The sequence below is a fragment of the Larus michahellis genome, chromosome 12 (assembly GCF_964199755.1).
Source record: "Larus michahellis chromosome 12, bLarMic1.1, whole genome shotgun sequence".
Lineage (NCBI taxonomy): Eukaryota > Metazoa > Chordata > Aves > Charadriiformes > Laridae > Larus > Larus michahellis.
The window spans coordinates 9,931,219-9,948,807 of NC_133907.1; the positions used below are offsets into that span (position 1 = coordinate 9,931,219).

At 40.6% G+C, this 17,589-nt stretch overlaps 1 protein-coding gene across 2 annotated transcripts in view; it reads right to left on the reverse strand.

Moving 5' to 3' along the window:
- ARFGEF2 (ARF guanine nucleotide exchange factor 2) overlaps positions 1–13,082 on the reverse strand; it is a 37,216-nt gene extending 24,134 nt beyond the window's left edge. For both annotated transcript variants that reach the window (XR_012589653.1, XM_074605381.1), the window contains exons 1-10: positions 12,795–13,082; positions 6,173–6,203; positions 5,266–5,389; positions 4,438–4,584; positions 3,374–3,553; positions 2,731–2,950; positions 1,978–2,049; positions 1,529–1,677; positions 1,016–1,146; positions 251–485 (exon numbers count right to left, since the gene is read on the reverse strand). Coding sequence is in view for 1 of the 2 variants with exons in the window: in XM_074605381.1 (XP_074461482.1) it covers positions 251–485; positions 1,016–1,146; positions 1,529–1,677; positions 1,978–2,049; positions 2,731–2,950; positions 3,374–3,553; positions 4,438–4,584; positions 5,266–5,389; positions 6,173–6,203; positions 12,795–12,933 (1,428 nt within the window). In the remaining variant the exon portion in view is untranslated. The remainder of the gene's footprint in view (positions 1–250; positions 486–1,015; positions 1,147–1,528; positions 1,678–1,977; positions 2,050–2,730; positions 2,951–3,373; positions 3,554–4,437; positions 4,585–5,265; positions 5,390–6,172; positions 6,204–12,794) is intronic.
- Positions 13,083–17,589: the final 4,507 nt, after the last annotated feature.

Here is a 17,589-nt window from a genome sequence, read left to right on the forward strand (position 1 = left end):
TTACAACCATGTCAAATGCACAAATTCATTTCTCTTCAGTAATTTCGCTTGAAGAGTATCATCTCATACCCATCTCATACCCATCTCTCATATGAAGAGTATCATCTCATACAGTAATATGAGTAATTATGTTTAGTAAGCAAACAAAACTAAGACATTAACTTCTAAGTTCCAGCTGCCTTTTTATCATTGCAGTATTTTCATTTGAGAAATAGAGCATCATTCAAATGATAGATAAAAAGACTCTCACCTCAATCTGCATTTTTAAATGGGTCTTAAAATTTGAAAGCAGCGTGAGAAAGATGGCAAGAGAGAGCTCAAATACATCAGGAACAGAAGAGACTCCATTTTTAGATAATGCTACACAAAGATATTGCTTGATTGCATTGATGAACATTTCGTGTGTCCTGAAAACTGGACCAGCATTCTGCAGTACCGAGAGAAGAAGCTGGAGAGACACTATCTTAGAACGTAGTTCATGGGATCTAGAAAAAAAAAAAACAACATTAAACATATTTTTATTGTATTTCTGAATAAATACTTGTATTCAACATGAGCACTATAGCATTTCTGCTGCCAAGAAGAAATGACTACTATTTTATTTCATTTCAATGCCGCAGGGCAGGAAGGGTGGAAATCAGCCTGCAAGTGATTTTGGAAAACATCTACCATCTTAATTTTGAGATTTTCTGGGAGTATTAACATCTTAGACCAGGATAACAGATGCAACTCAGCGCTACCAAGAAGCATTCCCCGACTCCCCCATCAATAGCTTCACAAATACTATAGTCAAGGCCACTTCAACTGATAAGATTAATAAGCCCATTACACAAAAAATCCTCAAATATTAATTTTTTTAATAATTTGAAGCAAGTTTCAATCCTAGATTCATCAAGCTAATTGAAACAAGGGCCTGACAGGTGAATTTTGAATACCTGCTTTACTATACAGCAGCTACTTAACCGTCTCCAAAAGCTACCTGAAGAGGACAGTGTAATAAATACAATCTCATTACTTGGGATCTGGTGGTCCATCAGCAAGCGGTTTCATGGACAGCTTGCACAATGACCTGAACACAAGGAAGGCATCCTTTTGTAGAACGTGGGAAAATTTGGCAGCGGCTTGTTGTCCAGATACATCCGTTTCCTTGAAAGCAAGAAACACAATGTTAGATCCTCAGTGAGATAAAGGAACAGAGCAATTAGGAAGATTTCACAGCTCCTCTGAGAATTAGCTACAGATTATAAAAATGGTACATTTGGCAAAGTTTAAGTCTAAACAGGACTACAAGTGATCTGGATCTTTTCACACATATTGACCAACTCTTCCCTTCTGCCCCCACCCTGTATTACAATACAATTAACATAATCAATTTTAGAACAGTTGCTGCTTCCTTTTCGAGCCTGAGCAGGACACATACATTAAAGCTTCTGTCCCTTCCCTCCCCAAAATCCCACTGTATTAGTTGGCATGATAAAAACATTTCTCCTTTCCTAAATATACGTTAGCATCCAGTGAAATAATTTACCAGATTATCAGTGGAGGAAACAGATTGCCCATCATCTGGAATCCCGTTTGTTTGTACATTTTCACTACTAGAGCCAGGAAGAGCAATATCTGCAGTCTCTAATGCAGGTAGAGCCTTAACTGTTTCTGTTACCTGCTTTTCTTCAGCCACTAAAGGGAAAAGAGGAAAACTGATTAAAATAATTTATTGAGCTTTTTTATCCCATGACTTTGTGAAGCCCTACAACCAAGTGGGATAGAAGCAGCACTGGTAAACTAGGTTTCACAGCTACCAGCAAAAAGAAGAATACTGTGAGACAATAAAAACCTGTTCTTACTGCCTTAGTAGGTGTTCTTGATAGATACTTAGTAAAAAAAAAAAAAATAAACAAACTTCCATGCTTTTATAGTCACAGGACCAAAATTTTGCCAATACACGTGCATCTGTTTTACTTCAGAAGATTTTTCTACCTTTCACAGCTGACGTGACCACATCTTCCAAGATGCCTTTAACCATTTCCTTTCCTCCGTCAGTTGCTTCCTCTAATGAAACACAGAAAGAGATAATTGTGAATTAGTAGTTTCATTTAGGAAGAAGATTAAAAGGAGAAACATCATAGAGGCAGAAAGGTTAAAAACAGATTTTCTTCTATAGTTTTCCTGTAAAGCCATTTCCAAGAAGTCATACAAAAATTCCCATTGCTGTTATTTCCATCGTTTAAATCAAAGCACTAATATTTTTAATGCTGTGAGATTTTGTCATTTGTATTTACCAACTGTTACAAACTTTTAGTTTTGGAATATCCTATGTTCCTAATTTGGATACAATATATGCTCAGGATAAGTTCTTCATAACACACATTATTTTTACCACAGGACTTCAATTACCTCAAAGTGATTCTGTCACTTCCCACATACCGTGATTATTCTCTTCCTTTCCTTCCCCTTTATCAACCTAATCAAGTCAAATTCCATTATAATTCTATATACATAAGCTATATATAGTTGTACTAGAATTCTAGTGAAAACGGGAGCCTTTCTTCAACGGTTATAATACTGCAGACAAGCTAAGGGTGGCCTGTATAATCTGAATAACTACTGAGAAAATTCAAGCAGGACTTGAGCCAAGAACCCCAGTCACTTCTCCCCAGAATAGCCTGAAAGAGCATTTTCCAATAGAAACATTATAACTGAAAGCAACAGCCACAACCTATCCTTGTTCACCTGATGCTGAAAGAGTCAAATCCTGCTCCAAGGTCACATCTCCATTTTCTGCCCTCTCAGGTTCACCATTCGTTAATTCCACACTTACAGAACCAGGGGGTTTGCCCTCCTGACAGCTGTGCTTTAACTGACCCATCTTCGGAGACTTGGACACCACTTGAATCGCAGGAGACTGGGATTTCTGCTGATTTGTTTTTTCTACTTCTCTGGATTCTTGTATCTTGAAAAAACAATATGAAAAAGTTAATCTAAGGCACAAAACACAATAAGGGAAAACACGTCTATGGTGACTGATGTTCCTTTCTGAATTCACGTGTTCACAAGAAACAGTGAAAATATAATCACTTGACCAGTCAAATTAAAAAAATGTCCTTCAAGCTTATTTTAAAAGCATCCCATCATTTGTTTATACAAAGCCATTTGGCAGAAACTACAGTGTGAAACCTTGCTATCAGCAATAAGCTTCATATTTTATTTCAGTCAGTACACTTCAGTATGCTACACTGCAGGATTTTATTTTTTTTTAAGTTACGAATCAACAGATATCCAACTACAGTGAGAGACCCATTAAAAATAATAAAAAGTTTTCTGTTCATTTGTCAAGCCTAAACATTTGAGATGAGCAAAAGTAATAGTTACATACAGCTTGATTTTCCATCCGTGTAAAAATGACATTTAACATCTGCGTAAGGGTAGCTTTGGCAGTTGTCTGATTAATAAGATTTTTACTGGCCAGATAGATGTTGTAACAGGTTCTAACAGTCTGAAGAATTGTTCCTTCATGAATTTCTATATATGGAGATGTTACTGCAGTGAGGAGAGCCTGAAAAAGTCCATAACACAGTGAAAATTAGATCTAAGCAAGTAGGCAGCAGTACACTTCATGCAGGTCTCTCATAATAATAATGGATTTGTTGTGAAACACGTATCTGTTTATGAGACTTTATAAGGAACTTCTAATTCTCTGAAACAACATTTCAAATCAAAGAAAGTTTAACAGAACTTCCAAATATCTCTGTCCTCTCCTGAGCTGTTGAAGTGTTCTATCACAACTAGTTTTCCACTAAGGGAGACATTCCACCTCCAAATGAAACAGATACCATTATATTCTATGGCTTAATTTCTGTGAAAGGGCCAATTGGTCTACACTGACATCAAATTAGATTACTAGAAGATTCACCAACTTCTAACCTCAGCTACCTTAGCCCAAGTACATTTCAGAACTAGAAAACACAACACTGGTACTACTATGCCTTGTTGAGAACATGTACTGCAAATCTCTCTGGAAAAATGGACACAAGAGCAGACCGGCTAGAGCAACATGCCATGATAGCGTATCACAGCTACAGTGCCTTCATTTGAAGGCTGACAGCAATTCATTGCCCTAATGAAAGTGGGCATCCCTAGCCTAGGAGATGAACATTGAGCTGTCTGCAAGACAAAGTCTCCAGACCATGGTTCATCCCAGAAAGAAGGACAAACATTTATAAAGTATTCCCTTATGTTCTGTTTCACCAAGAGGAAATACATTTCACATACCAAGTCTGACCTGGTGACAGCCTCCCTAAATTCAATGACACGTCTAACAGCATAAGAAATGGAGAAACTAGGCTTTAACTAGAGCTTCACATTAAATTTTTTTCAGTTACAAAATCAAAGACAGAGAAAGCAAATTAATATTGCACCATAAGGAACCAAATAAAATACCTTAATTATCTGCAGTTGTACTCCTTCATCTGTTTGAGGACCCTGGAAGCAATTGCAAATGGTTTCAACTATTCGGTCAATCAGCCGTTTTCCAGGAGCTCCGCTGTCTGGAGCATTGCCAGTGATATGTCCATATGCAATGAGTTTCTAGGTAGAAAGAATGCAGGTTAGATAACCATATACTGTTAAATAAAATACAGTTAAGTACATCATGAAAAGGGGGTTTTAGACAGCATACCTCACTTAACCAGTTTTAACACAAAAATTTTACACCATCAATACTCTGGCTACCAAATACTTGGACTATTCATACAACTAGACAAAACAGATTAGTAAATGATACAAACTTCTTCCACCAGACCACTTCTTCCTACCATAACCAGACAATCTTTGTACCTATTCACAACAGAAAGGTTCTGTCCTCAAGTTGCATTCATTTTTTCTGTAAGAATCTAAGGAGGAAGAAAGTAGAAAAATTCCAGAGTCTGAACTCCCATGACATCAGCACCACAAGAAACACCATGGTAAATATTCCACGTAGAGCATCACAGATGAAACATCTTTACTAAATAACGTAAGTGTTTATGAGCTTCAATAAAGCCCTGCTTCACTATAAAACACCACACACATTTCTGACTTTGACAAGACACACTTTCAGCCAAGTCTGATAACCTATTTTGCACGGTTTATGCATCTAGGTAATCCTAGTGGGTATCGGCACAGCTGTATGTACTCAGGACAGTATTACTTCTTCACTCCAACAACACACAAGATTTTTGTAACTGCATGTTTCTCCATTTCACTCTGTCCAAGTTACAGAACAGTTACCTGTAAACAATCCAGTGAAGTACTGACAATGCGTGGCGACTTTGACTGGCAGGCCAGTTCAAACGGAAGGAAATATTTATCTGCTTCAATGAAGTTTGCTTTTGGGGGAGCAGCAGTGCCTTCTCTAGGTCAGATAAGAAGAGTTATTAATTTTTCTAAACATGTGCACAGCAAACTGCACTTCCTCCTTTTCTAAATTTAAAGCTGAATAGTACATAGCAGCATACAAATGCAATGCAAGTCTCTCTCACACATACTTTGTTAAAGAAAGTTCAATTTTCTTTAAAAATCAATATTGCATCTGATCTTTTTCATATATTCTTCAACCTAACTCTTCCCTCACTACACTCCAACACTGTCCCACTACCTGAAATATTGTGGAACTCCTACACAACTTAAGTGATAAATCTATCAAAGTTGTTATGAATTAACTAAACAGGGCCCATATGAGGAATACTAAGCAAAGAGAAACACATTGGGGGCTCATTTTAAGTCATAGCACAGTGCTGGAAAAGTATTTTAAAATTTGGATTTAAGTAATATTTAAATTTGTATTCTTGATCTACATAGTTAAGAGCCTATACTATGAACCAGAGGGTACCAACTGCTCTTCATGATTTCCTGTCAGGCTATATTAAGCCCAGTAAAGAGCAATGAAAAACTAGCACCTTTTAGAAGTTTTGCAATTTTTTCATAGTGAAATTCAGAGACAGTTACGGTTTGAGTACTCATACCAACCGTCATTGTGTAACTGGAACACGTGGGCCATATAATGTTTTTGGCAGAAAGGTGTATAACTGGGTATTCACAAATTCGTTGCCATAATGTATATACACTCTTACATTTCCACTATCAAATTATTCCACTTGCTGTTTTCTGGCATAAATTACAGCAATTAATAATTTACCTTTGCTTTTCCAGCTCTGCTTTTATTTCATCTGGAAGAAAGAAAGGAAAAAAATCAAAGCATTTAACACAACAGAATTTATCATTATCAATAACACAGATAGGGAAAATGTAATAAAGCAAAGCTGTTTCAAACCAGAAGTCTTACACTTCACTATTTGCTATTCCTTTCCTGTAACATCTTCAGCTTCAGAGATCAGAGACAGTTACACCATTTATTGGAAGACATATCTCTCAACTTCTACATGAAAAAGCTACTTTTTTCCAAACATTGTCAACAAAAGAAAACACCAGTATAGTACGCAATTTTTATTGAAGCGTAAGCCTACATCAGAGAGAGCTCAAGTCTGCAGAAGTCTTTAAGCCACTGCACAAACCATTAGTTCAATGCATCAGACCTTCCTGTTAACTACAATGCTAGTTAGCCTGCTTTTGTTAAACCTCACAATATGAGATCAGCTGACAAACAAACTCCCAAGAGATAAATCTTAAATGCATGCTGTCATTTTGCCAGCAGAGCTTTTTTTTTTTTTAAAAAAAAATAAATCATACTTTTAGGGAGCTTTCCATAAAAATTAATGGGGGGCGGGGGAGGGGAGCGTGTCTTTCTCATTTCTATTGAAAGCAGCAGCAAATCCCAAAGATCCTAGTATGGCTTTTTGAGGATTTCTAACATATCACCATGAAGCACAATCCAGACCAGAACTGCACTACACCAGACGCGGCATAAGCACATACTGTGAACACTGACAAAATATATCAAAAATAGCACACACGATAAGGCTGTACAGCTACAATCATTTGTAACACCCCGTGGAGTCCTGTCCATCTCACCCTGTCTCATACACGCCTGGAAATTATCATGTCTACAAACTTGTTTCAATTGCGAAGTTACCAGAAACGGATCATTCACTCAATACTTGTTCTCCACAACTCTGGAGAGGCACCACTGTTTGGGATTAGATGTTCAGAGGATTTCAGTGCTGTCTGTGAACCTCAGTAATGCCTTCTGCCCCATCAATACACAATACATCAATACACAAAACATACTAACGAACAAGGACTGCAACAAACAAGTATTACAGGTTTTTGCATAGTCCTGTTTTTCACTGAATATTACAAGAATTAATCCTTGCAGAGTATGCCTATTTTGTAACACTACTATGCCTATTTTATAGGGGAAAAGGAAGCAAAATGCAGAGGACACCTGTGTAACTACAAGCAGTGAGTGATGATAAAATACATCCAGGATTGGGACTCGCTATTCTGTCTGCCATACTCTCGTTAATGAAAGTCAACACAGTCAGCAGTATGACATCCATTAGCAATAAGTGACGTAACAAGACCTGAACGAACATTATCCACCCTATAGTCAGCAAAAGAACAGACAGCAGAAAAACTGAGAAGTCACAGACCCCAACGCGTCATGGCTCTGCTCAGAAACCCACCATTTTCTAACCACAACCATCATGCAAACAACCATGCCCGGTAGTTTGAAAGGACTGCACAAGCCAGCGCCAAGGCAATGAGCAGAGCCAAGCGCATACCCCATGTGCCTGGGATTTCAGTATTAGAAGTAACTTTGCAGCTCCGCGACAGTGCAAACCCAGCGTTGTCATCCCCTAACACTTCAGGCTTCAACTGGTAAGGAGAGTCAACACAACGGAGACTGTTGATAAGAAATAACCAATTTTGTAAAATTTAATACTGTACAAGAAAAACAGTGTCATCATCAGCATATGTTATTCTCAGCCCACTTCCACATCTAGGGTGTAACCAAGTAATGCTATTTTTTTCCAAATCTCTATATCCCACTGAAATAATTTCTTTCTTTCAGAGAGATCACTTGCCCCTTCCAAATTGTTTGTTAGCAAAGCAGCATAGCAAAAAAAGTTTTGAATCAAAACTTCAGGAAGATTTTAGGAGACGTGATCATGCCCATCTTTACTGATAGTTATATTATATCTTGCATTGGAAAAATACTTAAGGATAGAGTCCCATATTAGAGCAATGACAATTTCACTCTGAGAAATACTCCATAAATTTTAAAAAAATAATAAATCTAACCAAGGCCTGACCAAGTTCCCCACAATTTTATTATACAAAGGCTTTTCTAAAGCCATATAAAAACATCTGCACCACAAGAGTTTTTCAATAGATAATGCTGGCAGAAAAGAATAAATGAAAGGACAAAAGGAAGTTACAGGCATGCCTCTGCTACTGATTGCATAAAAACAGTTTGGAAATCTCCACATTTGAAGCGCTCATTTGGTGGTCTGACCACCAAAAGTGAGCGAAACAGAAATTGTTGCCTAATTGAAGTCTGTCGCCATGAAGAGCTTGCCAAGCCCCAGACAGGCACAGCCAGCTTCCAGAAACCTACTGCCATTGCCACTCTCCTCCTCCAGTCACAGGACTAAGGGGCACAGCTCCATTCCCTTCCACAGCTACTGAACAGTCTGAATTCTGGTCAAGGTCTGGTGATCGCAGCACAACACGGACCCCTCACTCGGTGCTTTTGGTACTAGAGCTACCCGCTGCTTTCAAGGCCAGGAACGTACCAGCGTACATCGCATCTACTTCAGTCAGAAACACCTCCAACTCGGGGCACTGTGCGTGCTGCCCACTCAGAGCAAGCCTCTCAGCATTCCTACCAGGCAACACAACTGGAATAACAAGCAAGGCCTTGCAGCAATTTCTTCCCGAGCTTCTGGCCATAATAAGAGCAGGACGAAGCTCATTCTCAGAGTATCTACCATTCTACGTTAGGTGGATGGTTGAAGTTTGTTTGTATTGAAAACTATATATTAAAATGGAGGAAACCACTGCCTGCCTGCAATTAGATGCAGCCTATGTTAATGTATGGTCAAGTTTGTCCTAGTGGAAGCAAACTAGTTCCTGTGCAGAAAATGGCATCGCTTGTGTTAGCACAAGGACACAAGCAATGTCTTCCCATAGCTTGCCAGAACACCGGACAGCAGTGCCAATACAAACACGTGGAGCAGCAGCAAAAGCTTCCTCCCCCCGCAACCTGGTAAAGTCTACAGCATTACCTAATTCCAGGCTGCCTTAAATAAAAAAACCCCAAACCCTGCATTTATTGGTTCTATCGATCTACAGAGAACCCTTTAGAAAAGTCTGCCACAACAAAGCCAGACTATCTCCTCTCTGCGCCGGCATTCTCAAAACATGCTAGCCAAGAGGCTACTAAAGTAAGAAACGCAACCTTATTTTAGACATCTGTCACTTATACCCAGAGACTTCTTAAACACACAACTAGATTCCTAAGTGAAGGCATGGTTTAAGAGATGATTTTTTTAAAACTCATTAACGAGCTAACTAAACAAATTCTGGTGTTTACAAAGCTCAAAGATATGTACCTGGAGGTGCCTAGGCAATTAATGAAGGTCATATAACCAGGTTGGCTGCACAGTATGTCATTAAAAACAGCCCTAAGAGGGCAAGAGTAATAGTTTATATGAGAGACCCAGGCACACAATTAGCATTAGATCAACAAGAACTACTGTGATACATACTGTCTGCATCCCCCTGTAAGTTTTTCGGATAGAGATTATTTCAGCAGATTTACTAAGAACCATGTGTACCTAGAGCTCCATGTAAATGCTTATTAAGCAACTATTTTTATACAATACACTGGCTGGCTGTTGAAAACAAGTTTTCTTAAAAACCACAGTTTTCTAAAGCAGAGCAGAACAGCTTCTCTGTTTAAAAACGTCCATTTCTCCCAATCTCTCCTGGGGCCTACTGGCAACAAGAGTACGGGATACAACCGTTACACCTACTGATGAAGAAAGAGACTGAATGAAGGAATCTATTCAAACTCTGCTTACTCAACACGAACACTGTAGATTTCAAAGGAAGGGGCGGACAGAGCAAATAAAAAAAGCCAACCACCCCAAAGAACACCACTGGGAACTGGTTTTGTTCCTTCCACACTTCTTGTGTTTACGTGCTATCTGAGCCTATGTTACTTCTAATTTCTACAAAGCCATGACGGTATTTTGCAGTCCAAAACTGCACAGTGTTAGTCCAGTGAAGGGTATATTACTGGGAAAGGAAGAGACAAACAGGGTAAGAACAGTTTAGAATTAGAACAGATTAAAATTAGAATGTAAGAATATCTGTATTTCCTACATAAGAATACCTATATTTCCTACATAAGAATGACAGCAATTTTCAGTAGTAATTTACTTAAGTTCTCAAGAGTTGAACACATTCAAAACAATAAAGAACTCATGTAAAAGAAAACAAAAGCATCATTCCCACAGTAAGAAATATACTCCTCTGTCTCACCAAACAAAAAGCTTAAAGCAGATGTAATTAACAGAAATAGTACTGAAGTAACACTACAGAGGAAGTTTTAGAAATAGTTGCAGGTTAATTTATATTAGGTGGTTGTAGAATACACCAGTTGCTCTCTATTTAGAAAAAAGATGCGTCATAGACTTCCCTAGTACCAAGAGCAGATAACATTTACACATAACCCATGCCTGTGTCGACTGGTTTATAAATGGTACAGTATCTCAAGGCTCCATTAAAAAGACCACTGTATAAATAAGACAGCACAGCAAATGGAATTTAGTGAGACGTCAAAAGGGACTATTCGAAGTATGACATGGAGAAAAGAAAAAAGATCACAGCTGACACAATTACCAGTTCCATAGAGTTAACTCTACATTTCTTTCAATTAGAATTAATTTTACACAGAGTTAACTGGACTTTTTTATTATTATTAAAAACACTGAAGCTTCTTTCATCCGTAACTGTTCGCGTAGATTACAAAGTTTGGCCTGAATTCCTCAGACTGCAAGTAATGTTCTTCCCATGTTTCCTAGCATAGTCACTACTGCACAGGGCTTGATAATTAAGCTAACACTTTTGAAATTGAAGTCCTACTCTTTATATTAGATAACTTCAGTAAATGTAAATAAAACTGATTTTTCCATTTGTGTGAAAAAGAGCTTAACCTAAACAGAATTAAGGTTGGGGGAAAAAAAATCAGATGTAAATAAGAAACCACATTCATGTTGTTAACTTAAAATAATGCAGCAACATTCACCAAATATATCAGAGATCCTTTAGTGCAGTAATCAAGGACCTGCTAGGGCAGGACGGTTGGGCAACAGAAGGTTATCTTTTCATGCTGACCTCTGCTTTAGTCTCAGAAAGTACATGCGCTTTTTTTCCAAACAAGATTAGCAAAAAAAAAAAAAAAAAAGTCCATCATCACAAGCATTACCTAACTTCAAACATACTGTACCTTAAAATATACAGACATAGAATAGTTATAATCCAACATGCAAATGCTAATAGATGGCTATCGCACAGTACCCACCCCCCAAAATCATTATCTTTGATGTGTCAGTAAACATAAAGACCTTCACCAGTAATCTTTCAAGAAAGTTCCCTTTCTCACCCTCTCAATATATTTACATAGCAGAAAAACAGGTTCCCTGTCCTGTAACCGAGTTGGGTGAATGCTGGGGGAGTTCGGGAAGAAATCAGGAAAAGGAAGTAAGCAGGAAAAGTAGTCTCTAATGTCCAGGGGCCACATGTGTTACACTATTACTCACAAAGTCAACTTTAAAAAATAATAAAATACCCTTCGATCTGGCTCCCCTTCTCTGGATATACCACCACTACAATTAGCTCCTACAAATTTCCTGAAGCTGTGGAAAGGAAGATAAAAATGACAGCTATTTTTCAAGGTTGCTTTCACAATGCATTTGACAGAACTTGCATCTGGCCAGTTTCCTTACATACTCTTTTCTTCTGCTCTGGATACAGTAAGTCTATTCCCCAATTAAAGGAAAGCAAACAAAACTGTAAGAGATATGTCACCTCTGCAGAATAAGAAAGGCCACAGCGAGCTCCAACTGTAAGAGCTATACTGCTTCACCCAGCTTATTTTTTGCCCTTCGTGATACACCATCTGTTTTCAGAACTTTAACACAGAGACCTATATCATCGATTTGTACTTGCGGGAGATTTCAGGACCAGTCCACCAACTTCACAAAAAGTATTTTCAGTTCCGCAAGACACCACAGACATTGCATGTATTTGGCTACACTGCTAACAGTTTTTAGCCAGTCCAGCCCTGAACTGGAGATAGGGTGTCAGAAGATGACTAGCCCTCGAAGATTTGACCCTCCATGAGTCCAGGGCCTTAAACAGCCTGCTTCCTAGTTTAAAAGCCTATAATTCGTTTTCTCAAAATTGGTTCTAAAGTGACAAACTCAAACCCCTTTTATTTCATACCGAGATTAGAACTTAATAAAAGAGATTTGTGGGGTCTGTCCCCCCGTATTTGCACCTCTCGTGTTAGAGAGACAACTTTCCCCCCAGCCCAAAGTCCAGAGCCCGGCCGGGGCCCCGCCGGCAGCCCCGCAGCCGGGGGCCTGGCGCTCCCCCGCATCCCGCCGGGGACCCGGCGTGGCGGAGGGCACACCCGGGGCGGGGGCGCCGGTGACACCGCCTCCCGCCCCCACCGGACCGGGCCAGCAGGGTCTACCTCCCGCCGCCGCCAGCGCTGCCCTCTGCCCGCCCCGGGCCGTCCCGGCGGCGGGGGGGACCCGCGGGCCGGGCCGTGCGGGCGGACTCACCCAGCGCCACCTGGCAGGCTCTCCGCAGCTGTCCGTGCGGGGGCCGCTTCGCCTCCTTCTCCGCCAAGATCTTCTCCAGGGCCCGCGACACAAACATGCTCTTGGTGCGGGCGTCCTGCTCGCGGGCCGGGGGCTGCATGGCGGGGCGGGGGCGGCCGGGGCCGGCGCTCAGAGCCTGCGGCCGCGCCGCGGCCCCATCACCCGGAAGAGACGCGCCTCCCTCAGCAGCCGCCACCGCGCCACCGCCACGGCGCCGCCATGTTGGCACCGTCACGTGACTCAGGCTGCCCCCCCTCCCGCGGTGCCGCTCGGGGCGGGCGGGGCTCGCGGAGGGGGCGGGGCCGGGGGAGGAGCCGCCGCCCCCCCCGTGCCACTCGCCGCCGGGCATTAGGTGACATTTCCGCCGCCACCCCCCCGCCCCGGGCTCCTGGCGAGCTGCTAAGGTAGTCATAGCGATGGGTGCCCTCCCCAGGGCGGGTGTCTGCCGGCGGGGCCGGCCCGGCCTCGGAGCAACCCCGGGAATGGCTCTCCCCGCCCCCCGGATTCTCGGAAAAATGGTCCCTTTTTCGTGTCCCTTCGCGGTCTGGGGGCAAAATCCCACCACGTTCCCTGCTGTAAGGCAAGATGCTTTCGTGGGAAGTGGTCTGTTGGGTCTCGGGTACAAATTTCAGTATCAGTAAGGACCACAAGTACAGTCACTGCTGCAATTATTTGTATTAATTAAGTTATAATTACCGAAAGGGGAGTCACATTACTATAATACTAATTTTTATAACGCTTCTAATCTAAGCATCTCATCATTTGCATTATCACTGTTAACTTTCATAGAACGAGCCCTGTGAAGAGGCACTGAGAAAGTACACGTGAGAAAGGCCCAAAGTCGGATGTTAAAGAAGAATCACTAAAAATTAAATGTCAAGTCCCAGAAACTGAGTCTCCTCTTATAACCTTATGCCCATTTGCATCTTCTCCCTTTATGCTTTGGCCTGTGAGGGTTTCTTACACCCAAAATCAGCCTCTGGACTCTGAAAGCCAGTATAATCTTCGAAATAATCTGCAGAGGTAATTTACTCCATTGACACCCTCCACCATAACCTGGCAACCATCACTGGCACACAGTTATCTCTTCCATGTCATTCCACAATGGACTTAACCAAATTAAGATGACCGCATCTAACTGAGAATACAGGGGCACATTAGATTATCTAGATCATAATTTTATTTCCCGAGCAGCAGGACTCGAATTCTTTAAAATGTCGTTAATGGATCCTTGTGTCAAGTTGTCAAGAGCTGCAATTTTTGTGCTAGAAACCATGAAGAAAGGCTCCAAACCCAACCACCTCTGCAAAGCATTAGTTTAGTGTTATTTCAGAGGGAAAACGGACAGGTGCTTTGTGACCACTTCTACTGTCCAGAGGTTCATGTGGACTGGTTCACATAGAGCTGAGGACTCCACTTGTATGGAAAAATATCAGTTAGAGGATGGGAAATCAGAAATTATAATAAGGCTGGAAAAGAAGCAGGGAAGGGCCTCTACCCAGAAACCATTTTTAAGGTTTGTTAGTGTCTGTTGACTCAGGTTTTTCTTGGAGATCAGCAGTTCACGTATGGGTGTGATGCGAGTGTGATGTCACGGCTCGTCATTAAATTGCAATTTATCAGGGTGTAACTGCCTCAAAAATCTGCTAGTTATATCTGTTCTCTTGACAATAATAGTATGTTCTGCCTCTTCTGCTACCAGAAAATGTACAATGTCATAAAGGTGAGACACTGTTGGGAGGTTAAAGTCCTTCTGAGTGTTTGTCAGCTGAAGTTGTCATAAGGCAACTGACTTGAACTTTCTTCTGCATTAAGCAAATAATTTAAGTTCAGACCAAATTGCTATTCCAAGTCAGAATCACAGAAATGCGAGGCTGGGAAGCACTTCAATAGATCATTTAGTCCATCTCCAAGCACAAAGGCAGAATGTTGCCTCTTCATGAAAAGCTGTAAAAGAGGAGATTCAACAGCTTTTCAGTTAGTTGCCTCCAGTGTTTCGCTAACTATCCAATTAGGGAATTCTTCCTAATATCTGGTCTGGATGTTAACTGCCATCCATTAGCAGATGGAAGCACTCAATTATCATGGTGATGGGACTATCAGAAAAAAGAGAGACAAATAATGTAGAAATCAGGGTACTAAATGTTGGTTTGGTTTGGTTTTTGTTTGTTTGTTTGTTTGTTTTTAAATGAAGACATTTCCAGACTGTGACTATAGTTTAATTTTTGTTTTCTACTGAAAGTGTCTTACAGTCTGGTTCTTCCTGTATTTTGTTTGAATTTCTGGTCTCCTATACAAAATACATTCATTCCTGTTTTCATATAGATGTGCTGATTTCAGTCTTTTTGTGGCTTCAATAACATAATTGTTTTTACACTGAGTAGATTTCATCCTCAAGTTTTGTGCTGATACTTTGTGTATTAATGTCATCGCACAATATAGTGAAACCATGTAATGTATGCTTCTTTACTAGCAACTAACTCCATTAAATATTTAGAAAAATGCATCTGATTTCAGAATGCTGAAATAGCCCATATTTTTCCTGGTGTTTTCCTAGCAGGATTCAGTATGCTACTATTTTTAAATAGTATCAGCTGTGTAATCATTTTATGTATTTGCTATTTATTTTAAAAGTATGTTACACATCTAAAAGCGTTGGGTATTAAGTCATTACATGGTCTAATATTTCGTATGGAGTATCCAGTTCCATGAGATATGTCATAATATCCTTTGGACTTGTGAACATATCAAGGTTTTAAACCCTATTTATATATCTTTGTAAGCCTGTGATCACTTAAGTGTGCCATTTCTGAGTAAACCACTTTGGGTATCAGGGGGCTGAGAGACGGTTTACATGCCAAGTGGTTGAATTCATTTGCATTAAATACTAAAATACGGATAGTATTATGGAGCTTAACTGTAGTTTTCAAAACCTTGTTCCCAAAAGGCAAAGTCTGAAAAATAGGCTTTTCAGGTTAATGCTGATTCAGTGTGTGTCTGGGAGGAAATTAGGAAGGTGGCTTGCTGTGCATCTCATGACTCAGCTGCCTCCTTTAATTCCTACTCCCAGCTCCACCATAGCTCTGCGATACCGCAGGCTCTCAAATCCTCTCCACAGGGTATCTCACAGACTGTCTTACCGACCAGGCAACAGCTAATTTAATTTACTCTGCTCTGAAGGGCAAGAAATTCAGTATAAACCTTAAGAGCCTCATTACTGACCAAAAAAATGACAAAAAGGAACAATACCAAATTTCTTCTGGCTAGTTTAATTTAGCACATCCAAAATAAGAAAAGGTTTAATATGTCTCCCTAATAATGCGTGCCTGTTAGAAAGGGAGAGATGGAGAAATAGTACACAAAAAAGAGAGAACAGGATCACCTGTCACACAGTCAAGTACTGACACTGAGAGCTCAGGAGTCAAAAGACAAACTGATCGTTCTAGGACTCAAGAATCATTTCATTCCAGTGCTGAAATCCACTGTCTTGGTATAGGTAAGAATATGCCTTGGAGAACAGGATAGCCAAGTTAGAAGGGAAGATTTGGCTGATGCAGGTTAAGCAGTGGTCAGACTTGAGTGAAAAATAGTCGTGTTGGGAAGGTGATAGAATGTTATTGCTTCTACAAAGTTTTTATTCTAAGTAGTAATGTTAAGGAAATAAGGCCTATCTCTTGAAAAGCTGTGAGTTCAGCCATAACAAGGTGAAATGTGTGGTTATTAGAATAAGAAAAGGAGCAGAGAGTCCAAGAATTAATGGATGCTTATTCAAAAAGGGGGGCTTTCCTTCTCATTTACACTACGGGCTATTACAATTATTTATATTCTTACAGACAGGTCCTTTTTATACTCTGAAGCTCCAAAAAAGAACCTCATCCTTTATTGTTACAGATAATGTTCAGGCAAGTCTCTGCAGAGCTTTGTTAGCATCTAGGATGGCCTTGCCTTGCCTGCCTTTTGTCATTGTAGGATTTGAGGCAAAAGGAAGCAGATTCCTGACACAGACTGATTGTGCACAGAAGACCACGGTGTGCACAGTTGCCACGGTTGACCACACTGTTGCTTCAAACATACAAGTTTATCCAACACAGCCTGAGAAATGCATTGTCAGAGCTAACTGGGTATAGACTGCTCCTTGATCCGCGAGTACTAGCTTCTGAAGAAGCTGTCCAAGGAACAGCATCCTCCCTTCCCTCATCAACACTGAGTCCCAGGCACAGTGGCAGATGGTTCTAACTGCTTACCCTTTTGCGCAGAAATGTACTTTTTCCCTCAATTAGGCTTAATGCCTGCCTTTGATTTTTGTATAATCACGTGTAATCCATATGCAGTAAACACATAGCTTGTCATCTATGCTAAACTGTCTCCTTGCCAATACCGATGATCTCACGCTGCCCAGGAGGTCTGGAGTACAGACAGAAGCTTTATTTGCCTTCTCTAAATGCTGGTAAGAGACCTTTGTACATTCTTGAAAAGTAATGATGTGCTGCTGCTGGTTTTGGACAGGTTGAGGGGCAGGACACAGCAATACCCTGCTCCATTTGGGTGAGCAGGCAGAAAGGACACCAATAAACGTACAAAATCAGTGAAGAAAAAGAGGGTGGAATACCTTGCCTGTGGAATCTGTCTTGTTACATGCGATTGGAAACCAATCATGATCATTCTTCTTTCTTGTAGGTGCAGCCCACTCAGCAATATCCTGATATCCCCAAACCAATGCAGTCTTGGGAGATGACACAGGATGTAATATCTGTAA